Source organism: Panthera leo, chromosome C1, assembly GCF_018350215.1.
Source record: "Panthera leo isolate Ple1 chromosome C1, P.leo_Ple1_pat1.1, whole genome shotgun sequence".
NCBI classification, from domain to species: domain Eukaryota; kingdom Metazoa; phylum Chordata; class Mammalia; order Carnivora; family Felidae; genus Panthera; species Panthera leo.
In genome coordinates, this window is record NC_056686.1 from 74,804,450 (window position 1) to 74,817,139 (window position 12,690).

General features: G+C 37.6%; 1 protein-coding gene across 6 annotated transcripts in view; it reads right to left on the minus strand.

Annotated features, from left to right (window-relative positions):
- KYAT3 (kynurenine aminotransferase 3) overlaps positions 1 to 12,690 on the minus strand; it is an 80,954-nt gene that overhangs the window by 16,278 nt on the left and 51,986 nt on the right. For all 6 annotated transcript variants that reach the window (XR_006206267.1, XR_006206269.1, XR_006206268.1 and 3 more), the window contains exons 9-11: positions 10,301 to 10,377; positions 8,799 to 8,888; positions 2,994 to 3,180 (exon numbers count right to left, since the gene is read on the minus strand). Coding sequence is in view for 2 of the 6 variants with exons in the window: in XM_042952666.1 (XP_042808600.1) it covers positions 2,994 to 3,180; positions 8,799 to 8,888; positions 10,301 to 10,377 (354 nt within the window). In the remaining 4 variants the exon portion in view is untranslated. The remainder of the gene's footprint in view (positions 1 to 2,993; positions 3,181 to 8,798; positions 8,889 to 10,300; positions 10,378 to 12,690) is intronic.

Sequence of the window (12,690 nt, forward strand, 5' to 3'; positions counted from 1 at the left end):
AAAATTTCCATATAATGCTAACAATATATTACCATTTATTGAGCACTTACTATTTGTTAAGCATGAAAAAAGAGTCATTTATTTGAGAGGTAGCTATCTTCACTTTACAGATGAGGAAGTTAAATTACTATTTCAAGTTATATGTACGTGTGTGTGTATGTGTGTGTGTGTGTGTGTGTTTACTTCAGGTTTGGCTCTAACAATAACAACTTAAAGTTAGACTTTAATTATAAGTTTTGTCAAAATTCCATGTAACAAGTATTCAAAGGTAACCCAGAGAAAGAAGTGATTACCTACAGCAGAAGAAAGAAGAAAAGCAGGATATTAACTAACTGTAACCGACACCGGTTGTAGTACTCATTTATTCTTGTGAAGCTTAGAAAAGTTGAATTTATTGCCATGGTGCTCAAAAGGAAAGAAGGGAACAAATACAATTCTAAAGATTTTATAGTTAGAAGAATGTTGGAATCTACTGCTTTTGAAAACTCAAATCAGAGATGCTCAAAATAACTAAACAAAATATTTCTTTAGATAGCAGTTTGAACCATAGTATAATAACATTAACATATTTAAGTAATCTACTAAAATCAAAATTGGTTATTGGTATTGCAACCCACTTCTCCACAGTTGTGGACCTTATTATCTCACTAGAACAACTGCAATCATCTCCCTATTTGTCATCTTGTCTTCTTATCAAATGGTCCCCTCTTTAGTTCTAGGGTGAAGCTCACTGACCTGGAAAGTTGCTTAATACAGCAGAAAAAAGATAAATTCATTGGTTAGGAAATGGATCTCTGGGTTAAGAACCCAGCTCTGCTACTAAGTAGTTAATTAGATTCAGTAAATTTCTTAATTCCCTCTCTCTCTCTCCTCTCTCATCTTTCTCATCTATTAATGGAGATACAATAGTACCAATCTCATTGGACTTTTGTGAGATTGGAATATTTGTAAAGCTCTTAACATAATACCTACTATATCATAAATACTCAAATCATATTAACCAGCTAGCCATTGTTATGAGTTGTAAAGGTTGTTAATTACTATGTGCATCAATCTTATGGTCTATTTTTATTTTCAAGCTACCATCAAATGAAAATGTTGGATTTTGCTTTTGTCTTTAGCAAATGGTGGGACCAAAATCTAATACCTGGAAGAATGTCCACATTTAAATTAATCTGAGTAGATAAAAGGGTACAAGAGAATGAACTTGTCCTCATATGTAGGAAGGTCTTATAGACATTAATATTTTCCCCCACAGGTGAAAAGGACTATAAGGAAGTGACATCTTTTTCTCCCCACATCATCATAAATGGTTTTCTAACCAAAATCCTTTCTGTTCCATTACAACCACACTAGCTCAAGATCTGAGACCTAAACTGGTATTGCAAGCAAGGTGGATTCACTGAAGATAATATGGGAAACTATTTAAGAGCTTAGGGCAACGTTCCATACAAAGGTTGCATTACTGTCTTTTTGATGTTTCATGTTACAATGCAATAAATTCCTTTCAGAATTTACCATCTCGAACAATTTGGTTCCAGGGGAGAATTATCCTTATATAAAAATTTAAGTGTCCTTTTATCCAAGAAACTGGCAACTAATTTCATTTTCTATTTGCTCATGCAGCCACAAAGTTCAGTCCCAAGTTAATGTTAATTACAACACTATATTGAACCTAGGCAACTAAAACATTTGCTTCCTCCTCGTCTTGTGTGACACTGATTCTCCGTTACATAAATTTCTACTTATATATTATACATGGAAAACTTTTTAATATGAGTTAGCTTAAATGCTCTTTAGAAGTAGATCAAGTACTTAATCAATTACTTTAAAAATAATTCATGTTGAAAATCTTACGGAGTTCCAACTCAATAGCAAAACTGTACGTGATGAAAACTGTGCCATTTCTTTTTATCATTTCACAAAATGAGCTGTACATTTGGACATAACACAGGAAAAGTGATTTCCAAACCTCAGAGTATAAGACATCTTAAGGGGTTTTAAATAAGAACAGAGCTTGGGAGCCAAACATATCCAGCTCTCAGGTAAAAGGACAGCAAAAACCTCTGGGCACCATGGTCTCTCCTTCTCTCACAACAAATGAAGAAATAATAATCACCGTTTCATTATAAAATCAAGTTTCCAGCCTTATAAAATTTGGTATCTATAAAAGGCTTTTCAAGTTCAGTAGAATATCACTTCATTGTAATATAACCTTGAAACAAACAATTTGGCTATAATTTCTGTCAGAATAAATTAAACTTTTAAATGTACCATCATTAACATCATAATTTTTTTTTAAGAAAATAAGTTATATACAAAATGTTACCATGCTTCTAATTTCAGATTTGTATGGCATGTCAGAACTACATACAACAGCTGCAGGTAATATAAAACCCATTGCTTTTTGGAGTCAAAACTACGTGGAATGTAGCAATGTGACTTCAGCAAGTTATTTAAAGCTTTCTAAGTGTTCACATCTTTAAAAATGGAGCTAACAACACTTTCTTCAAAAGGGTGTGTGGAAGTGCTAGGCATGTAGTAGCCTCTCAATAAATATTATTTTTCTTCTTTACTTCATTTCTGTAAATTCTAAAATAGCATTTTAATATTCCCCAATAGCATCAACCTTTTAGAAACCACCTTTTTCTTCAGTAAAAAGGAAACGAAAATTTTACTCAAAGGAACACAGGGTATGTATATTATTTCACGTACCTGTATTTCAAACTACACACTAGAACAAGATGATAGCAAATTTGATGTTTAATGGAATACCTGTAACCATGTTAATAACAGTTGCATTTAAGGTCAGGGACCTAAAGTCAAAATGATTATATAAAACAAAACAAAACAAAAACACGGACATAACGAAAAGCCATTTTTCCATAGACAAAATGCTGATATGGCTTTGACAGCAATCTTTACTCCCTAATTCTGATGTAATTTCACACATAAGTTTCCATATATTTGAAATAATAAAAACCCTTACAAACCTAGCAAAGACACATCAGCAATGATGAAGTATCCCCCATCAGGAACTATGGGTTTTAGGCCAAGACTTTCAAGTAAATGTATCATCCGATCTCTTTTTACTTCTAACTCTTTTGGCAAAGAATTAAAGTAACACTCTGGGTCATCCATGCGCTTGATGTCAATCCAAAAAGCTTGAGCCAAGGCTTCCTGCATGTTAAGATTGAAACATGTGGAAAGGAAATACAGTAATGTTATTTACTGCTGAGTTTACTGGTGTGATTGAGACTGCCCTAAGTGACATTATTGGGGGGAAAAAAAGTCATTCAGGGAATTACAGTTAAATTCCTGTGAACCTATGTCAGACTGCATTAACGGAGGAATCGGTTACATGCAAATGATCAAATCTAACGTGAAGAACTGAGAATTAGGCATGACGATCCAAATTAAAAAGAGGTACTGTATAAAGATGGCTTACTTGGAAATGAAAAGACATTAAGTTATTTTCCACTGAGGTCAGCTATAGAATGACTTGCTAGATCTAAGTGTGAAAGATGATGGACTAGACAGCCTTTTCCCATTACCTTGGAGGATGCAGTGGAAATGAAAGCTGACCCACTATCACTCCCCATAGGTACGCAATCATTCTCATCTAAATTGTAATCCCTGTTCTAATCATCCATATCCCAGAAGTGTCTAAGTGTCACAGGGATTAGAAAAGAATTTCTGGGGCATGTGGAGTCACTTCTGTACCATTCCCCAGCAAACTCAGAAGTGACAGAAGAGAAATTGGTCCAAGAGGAAAAAAACAATGTTGTTAAAGACGACCAGGTAGGTGTCTGAGAAGGCAACAAGTCAGGAAAAGGTAAACAAATCTGAATCTGGACACACATAAAGAACAAGGATCTGTACAAGCAGGAGGACAGAAGCTTGGTAGGTGAGTGTGAACTGAAACCCCTTAGAAATACCAGTTCTCAGGGCTGCCTCAGTGGCTCAGTCGGTTAAGAGTCCAACTTGATTTCGTCTCAGGTCATGATCTCACAGTTTGCAAGACTGAGCCCCCTACATGGAGCCTGCTTTGGATTCTCTCTTTCCCCCTCTCTTCCCTTCCCTACTTGCTCACATGTTCTCTCTCTCTCTCAAAATAAATAAACTTTAAAAAAGAACAAAGAAAAGAAATATCAGTTCTCAGAGCAAACAAGGACATCTAAGCAAATAATCAAGACTCTGGGAATAATTAAGAGATAGAGGGGCAGAGCAAAGTCGCTAAATTAAAAAAAAAATTAATCAGAACTGAGAGGTATTAAGAATTAAAGGATGGCGTGCCTGGGTGGCTCAGTCAGTTAAGCGTTCACCTCTTGAGTTCAGCTGAGGTTATGATCTCCTGGTTCATGGGATGGAGCCCCAAATTGATCTCTGCACTGCCAGTGAGAAGCCTGCTTGGGATTCTCTCTCTCCCTGTCTCTGCCACTCTTCCCCTCATGCATGCACTCACTCTCTCTCTCAAAATAAATAAACATTAAAATTTTTTTTTCAAAGAATTAAAGGATAAATTCATTCACTCAGTAATCATATACTGAATACCAATGTTAAATATTGGCATTGTGATAAAACACTGGGGATATAATGATAAACAAGATAAATATGGTCCTTGCCTTTATGGAGACTCTAGTTAGTATCTATTGGAGGGGGCATGTAGAAGGGATGAGGAAACCAATACATGAAAAAGGCAGGCTATAATTTGTTCTGTTGGAAGAACGGAATCTGGTGTGACTGCAGAGTACCAAGAGAGACAGCATGGCAGGAGATGACATGGAGAGACAGAGAAGACTGCATGCCAAAAGAATCCACCAGGAAAAAAGAATTGATAATTCACAGTACTAAAAAAATCTTGGATAAATGAGGATCAGCTGCTTCAGCCTAGGAATCTGTGGTCCCCTGGAAGCATGGGCCAGTTTCCAAACATGGCTATCTGACTACACGGAAAAAAACCAGGCACTTAGCTTACAGGGAGGGTCAGATGGTTCAGAAAAAGAAGTTCCAGATCCTTAGCTGAATCTTGCTTTTTCCTCAGCAACTTATTCACTCCGTATAGTAGGAGATATTGCCCTAGAAAATTCAAAGCTCAAGAGACATAAACATCGATCCTACCTATAGTATTATACTGGACTCTTTCTGTCTCTTACCCCACCATGTGACCCAATGGCAAATACAGTCAGCTCTACCTTCAAAATATATTCAGCACCCAATCACCTTCCACCACTTCACCATCCCTATATTGGTTCAGTCAACTACTGTCTCTCTCTTGGTTCACTTCAACAGTCCTCTGATTCAATAAAGCAGCCAGAGTCCCTTTGATGACACAAGTTAGATGATGTAATCCTTGTGCTCAAACTCTCCAGTGGCTTCCTATCTCACTCAGCCTTGACAGTGATAAACATGGCCTTACTTGATCTGGCTCCTTTTGTTCCTCCTACTCTTGTCCTTTGATCATCTCAACCCAGTCTCATGTTTTTCACTGATATAAATATGACAGCCAGAATACCTACCCCAGGGCCTTTGCACTTGTTCTCACAGTCTGGAAGGTTCTTCTCTAGGTAACTATTTGGCTACTTAACCTTCAGTTTGTAGCTCAAATGACCCCTTCTCAGTGAGACTTTCAAAGGTTACTCCATTTAACACTGTATATTTTCCCCTTAGCACTTTATATCCTTCCTCTTACTTGCTTTAATTTTCTCTGTTGTATCTATCAACATCTGACATATTATTAAAATATTTACTTCTTGGGGCACCTGGGTGGCTCAGTTGGTTAAGTGTCCGACTTTGGCCCAGGCCATGATCTCGCAGTCCCTGAGTCTGAGCCTCGCATCGGGCTCTGTGCTGACAGCTCAGAGCCTGGAGCCTACTTGAGATTCTGCAACTTCCTCTCTCTCTGCCCCTACCGTGCTCCCACCTCTGTCTGTCTGTCTGTCTCTCTCTCAAAAGTAAATAAACATTAAAAAAATTTTTTTTAATAAAATTTTTTCTTCTTTATCATTTGCATACTCCGAGTAGGCAACATGCAGAAGAAAGAAACTAGACCAATTTCTTACACCATTCACAAAAATAAACTCAAAATGGATGAAGAACCTGAATGTGAGACAGGAAACCATCAAAACCCTAGAGGAGAAAGCAGGAAAAACCCCCTCTGACCTCAGCTGCTGCAATTTCTTGACACATCTCCAAGGGCAAGGGAATTAAAAGCAAAAATGAACTATTGGCACCTCATCAAGATAAAAAGCTTCTGCACTGCAAAGGAAACAATCAGCAAAACTAAAAGGCAACCGATGGAATGGGAAAAGATATTTGCAAGTGACGTATCAGATAAAGGGCTAGTATCCAAAACCTATAAAGAATTCACCAAACTCCACACCCAAAAAACAAATAATCCAGTGAAGAAATGGGCAGAAGACAGGACAGACATTTTTCTAAAGAAGACATCCAGATGGTCAACAGGCACATGAAAAGATGCTCAACATCACTCATCATCAGGGAAATACAAATCAAAATCACACTGAGATACTACCTCACACCGGTCAGAGTGGCTAAAATGAACAAATCAGGAGACTACAGATGCTGGAGAGGATGTGGAGAAACAGGAACCCTCTTGCACTGTTGGTGGGAATGCAAATTTGTGCAGCCACTCTGGAACAGTGTGGAGGTTCCTCAAAAAATTAAAAATAGATCTACCCTATGACCCAGCAGTAGCACTGCTAGGAATTTACCCAAGGGATATAGGAGTACTGATGCATAGGGGCACTTGTACCCCAATGTTTATAGCAGCACCTTCAACAATAGCCAAATTATGGAAAGAGCCTAAATGTCCATCAGCTGACGAATGGATAAAGAAGATGTGGTTTATATATACAATGGAATACTACTTGGCATTGAGAAAGAATGAAATCTGGCCATTTGTAGCAACATGGATGGAACTGGAGAGTGTTATGCTAAGTGAGATAATTCAGGCAGAGAAAGACAGATATCATATGTTTTCACTTATATGTGGATCCTGAGAAACTTAATAGAAGACCAGAGGGGAGGGGAAGGGCGAAAAAAAGTTACAGAGAGGGAAGGAGGCAAACTGTAAGGGACTCTTAAATACTGAGAACAAACCGAGGGTTGATGGGGGGTGGGGGAGAGGGGAAAGTGGATGATGGGCATTGAGGAGGGCACCTGTTGGGATGAGCACTGGGTGTTGTATGGAAACCAATTTGACAATAAATTATATCTAAAAATTTTTTTAATAAAATATTTTCTTCTTTATTATCTGCATACTCCCAATAGGCTGTAAGCTCAATAAGGGAAGAATTTCTTTATGCTGTATTTCTTCTACTAGCAAATATTTGTTGAATAAGTGAATGGATTGATTTTGAGTGGATGAAATGAGTTTAATATATATAAAACCAGAAGTCAAAACTAACCTTTATTATGACACTGCTTTAGAGAGTCACAGGAAAGAGAATTTTAAAACAGAATTTTGTCTCATTCAGTAGATATTTTTGGCAGGAAGCAAAAAAAGTAAACTTACTATAGCCAACACATTTCAATCTTTCAGCCTTCTAACAGCCTTCCAGAAAAAGATATTTTTTTCAGTGATCTGATTATTCACAGAATGATGGTACACATATCCCTGTTTTATAAATTTATTTAAAAAAAAACACACAGAAACAATATAAAAAAGATATACATTAAAAAGTCTTGTACCCACCCCTATCCCTATCTATTCATATCGCCTATTCCTCATACCCAAATAGCCACTTTTAGTAGCCTCTTACAGATCCTTCCAGATATCCTTTAAGAAAATAAAAGTGTATGGTTTCTCCCTTTCTTATACAGGATATAGCACAAATACACACTACTCTGTATGTTGCTCTTTTAACCTTATAGTATATTCTAGAAATCTTTCCATATCGATAATTATAGAGCTCCCTCCTTTCCCTCTCTCTTTCCTTTCTTTTCATTTTTAAATAGTCATGGTGACAGACAGAATAATGGACCCCAAAGGTGTCTAGGTCTTAAAACCCAGAACCTATAAATATGTTACTCTACATAGTAAAATAAACTTTGCAAATGAGGTTTAAATTAAGGATCTCAAAACGAAGAGATTATCTTGGATTATTCATGGGCCTAATACAATCATAAGGATCCTCGTATGGGAAAGAAGGTAGCAGGAGAGTCAGAATCATGTTAGAGTTATGTGACCTCAAGCCAAGGAATGTGAGCAGCCCCTAGAAGATGGAAAAGACAAGCAACGAACACTCCCTTACAACCTGCAGAAGGAACACCAGTATGGAGACACCTTGTTTTTAGCCCTGTAAGACCCATTTCAGACTGTTGACCTCCAGAACTGTAAGATTAAAATTTTTTGTTTTAAGCCACTAAGTTTGTGGTAATTTGTCACAGAGAAATGGGAAACTAATGCAAAACTCAGATAATATTTAAATGTTTGGCTAGACCATGGTTTATTTAATTGCCAGTGGATGGATAATGTGCATCCCCTATCTTTTGCAATGAATGGCCACGCACATACAGAGCTTCTTGCTTCTCAGGTATACAGATAATAGCAACAGAGTAAACTCCCAGAAGATGGATTCCTGCTTTGGAGCACATGCACATCTATAATTTTGCTTGGTGTTGTCACTGTCCTTCACAGAGTCTGTTCTACTTTGCAATCCCACCAGTGTTCAAAGCTAAAACTCAATGACTTTAAACAAACAAACCAAAAAACCATTCTAGTAACACCTTCACCAAAAGACCATGCTTCAACCCCAAGTTACTCTAACACCTACCTGTAAAGGTGTAGCACAAGTATAAACAGTGTTTTGTTGAACTGTCTGTAAATGTTTTATCAAATGATTAGGACCAATGGACCAGCCAAGCTGAAAAAGGAAAAAAAGAAAAGCAGATTTCAGAAAGTGAATCTAACTGTATGTATTAAATCTGATAGAGTAGCTCAGCTTAATGTAATTATTAAACATATGTAATTCTAAAATGTTCACTCTATGAAAGTAGTGTAGTTATTAGTATTTGCTCATCATTTCAACACTGTTCTGTGGGAAAGTGTCCCACCGGAGTCACTAAACTCTGTCTTCAGAAGGTAAATAGTGCCCACAATCATTATAACCCTTTTCTTTTCTAATTCGCTACTTCTGAACGTCTAAAAACTCATAACAAAGCTTATTTGAATTAGATAAAAGTAACTCTGAATGAGGGCCTAAGGGACTCTTCCATAATTTGGTTCTGCAGGCCCCATTTTTGATACTCCTTGCTTCTTGGCCATGTTCAGGATAGGGCTGGTTGGAAGATAATCAAGCTTCGATTGGGTAAATTGTTAATGTATTACATAGTGCAGTGCTTAAGTACATAAATTCTGAAGCTGGATTGCCTGGCTGGCTTGAGTTTATTAGCAGTATAACCTCAGGCAACTTACTTAACTTCTCTTACTAGTTTTATTATCTATAAAATGGGGATAATAAATTATACTCACTTCATAATGCCATTATGAGAATGAGTATGTGTAAAGCACTTAGAACCTGGCACATAGTAAGTGCCAAAATATTAGTTATTATTATGTATTATATTTTTCCTCCTTTTTTATTAATATGCAATAATCTGAACATTCTTTGCAAAGAAGAGTGCCATTGGTTGGTTACTTATAAAATGAAAAATGACTATTTTTCTGCCATTTGCAATGACATGGATGGAGCTACAGAGTATTATGCTAAGTGAAATAAGTCAGAGAAAGGCAAATACCATGTGATCTCACTCATATGTGGAATTTAAGAAACAAAACAAATGAGCAAAGGAAAAAACGAGAGAGAGAGAGAGACACACACACACACACACACACACACACACACACACGCAAGAAATGGATGTGTAGCTAGAGAGAACAAACCGAGTGTTAGTGGACGGGAGTGGAGGTGTGGGGGGATGGGTTAAATAGGTGATGGGGATTTAAGAGGGCACCTGTGATGAGCACTGGGTATGGTAATGAAGTGATGAATCACTAAATTCTATACCTGAAACTAATATTACACTGTATATTAACTAACTAGACTTTAAATAAAGTTTAAAAAAACTTTAAAAAAAAAGAAAGAAATGATTAGGTCTCAAAAAGGAGAAAGGTCAACAGGAAAGCTGAATGAGTAAACAAAAGGTCGGTAAGTACAAAAACCTGGGTAAACTGAATATATATGCATTTAACACACTCTCTCTCTCTCTCTCTCTCTCTCTCTCCAAGAAATAAAATACGTGTCTGTTTTTAAGCAATTATTCTTTTGCATCTTACCTTCCAGCCAGTTACACTGAAAGTCTTTCCGGCACTTCCTATCGTTATTGTTCTCTCCCACATACCTGGAAAAGTAGCTAAACCGGAAAAAGAAAAAAAAAAGTTAAATAATTGCTTTCCAATCAATCTACATTCAGTATAACTTAAAAACATAAATGTAGTATAATGCAGTCGGTATATTTCAGTAGGTTTTTTTTTTAATTTTTTAATGTTTATTTATTTATGTATGTTTATTTATTTAATGTATGTTTATTTATTTTTGAGAGAGAGAGAGACAGAGCTCGAGAGGGAAAGGGCCAGAGAGAGAGGGAGACACAGAATCTGAAGTAGGCTCCAGGCTCCGAGCTGTCAGCACAGAGCCCAATGTGGGGCTCGAACTCATGAACTGTGAGACCATGACCTGAGCCAAAGTTGGACGCTTAACCAACTGAGCCACCTAGACACCCCTATTTCAGCAGGTTTTTAAAATATAATGTAACTTTAAGCCAAACATAGTTGAAAATGTCACAGTGCTTAAAAATACTGTATAATATGTGATAGATTAAATAATGTTAAGTAGCAAAATCACTTCAAGGGTCAGAAGTGGCAAAGGTGTCAGTAGGCAGCGTTCCAGGCAGTGGTAGCACAGCCGTGGCGTGGCACCTGGCGCTCAGTGTCAGTGGTAGCTGTGCATTCACTAATACTGCACTCTTCCTGTGGCACCATTTTGATTGTGGTCCTGGCCATTGTTGACTCGCCTCTACTCTGCCCATTTTCCGAGTCTACCTCTACAGGATTCCTAAGACAATGTTTCTTAAAATGTGGTTCTCACACCAGTACTAGCAATATCAATGGGGAACTTGTAAGGAAGGCAAACTATCGGACCATACCTCAGATCTCCTCAATCAGAAACTCTGGGGGTAGGGCCCCGCGATGCATGTGTGCATGTGTGTTTTGCTAACAATTTTAAGATATATATCCCACACCATAAAATTTACTTATTTAAATTGTCTAATTCAATGGTTTTTAGCATATCTGCAGAGCTGGGCAACCAGTTTTAGAACAATTTTTCACCCCAAAAGCCCATACCTTTTAGGTATCACCCCTTAATATCTCCGTGGCCAATAGCCCTAGAACTTGTCTGAATGGAGTTTATTTGGCATACTTATTCTCTCCATAATGCACACCACAGTCTTCTTATACTTCAAAACATCAGCCAGCACTTCAGCACTATGCTACGGGGTCTATTTTAAACAACAAAATCACCATGAAAAGGGCACTTGTTTATAGTATAAGCTGAAATAAGAAGGCAGAGTGTTGCCTTGTTGACCTCAACTGAGAATACACATATGAGGTGACTCAAATTTTTTGCCCCTCTTGGCACGTCTGTGAATGAAGCGCTGTGAGTATCGACTTTGAAGTTACAAATAGATTTCTGCGAGTAGGTGATTCACAAATATGGATTCCACAAATAATGAGAAATGACAGTGTAAACGTTTTCAAGTGATTGACATCTTTAATAAAATCATTCATTCACATACTCATTTGCTTAGCAAACATTTATTACCAATGACCAGGTCCCAGGGACTAAGCCATGTCTAAAAGAAACAAAGATGAGAAAAAAGCACATCCTATCTTTGAAGAGCTTATGGTCTAGTGGGGATAGGAGAAAAGTAAAACAACAGTCATATACAGTGTGGTAAGTGCTGTAATAGTAAGCAGCATGGAGTATCATGCAAAGACAGAAGGTGTTAGGGGTAGCTTTCTGCAGCCAGTAAAGCTTAAGCTGAGACCTGGAAGACCATGTGGAATTCTGCCAGTCAGAGAAGGGGAGGAAAGGTATTTGGGGCAAAGAGAATGCAGGTAAAATCATACAGGTATAAAATGCAGGAGCTTGTGAATTCTGCCCAAAATTGGTCAATTATTCCCTTGTTAATCTTCGGAGAGTGCTACCTATGCTGCTCTTTGTTCCCTTTTTTTAATGTTTATTTATTTTTAGAAAGAGTGCACGAGCGGAGAAGGGGGAGAGAGGGAGACACAGAATCGGAAGCAGGCTCCAGGATCTGAGCTGTCAGCACAGAGCCTGACGTGGGGCTCGAACTCATGAACCATGAGATCATGACCTGAGCCAAAGTCGGCGCTTGACCAACTGAGCCACCCAGGCGTCCCCCTATGCTGCTCTTTGGATTGCTCGAGTAGTTTAGATGTTAAGTTCTTCACATGCAATCCCATGAGTTTTTCACTTGTTTTTCAGAGGTACAGTAGATACTCTTGTATTGTTCTAAGAGTGTTGGTATACATAAAGAGAAAACAAATAGCCATTTCTGTGTGATCTAAGCTACTGTTTTCTTAATCTTCTCATATACAAGTCATGTGGCTACTAAAATGTAAGGTAGCTAAAGAAATTTCCA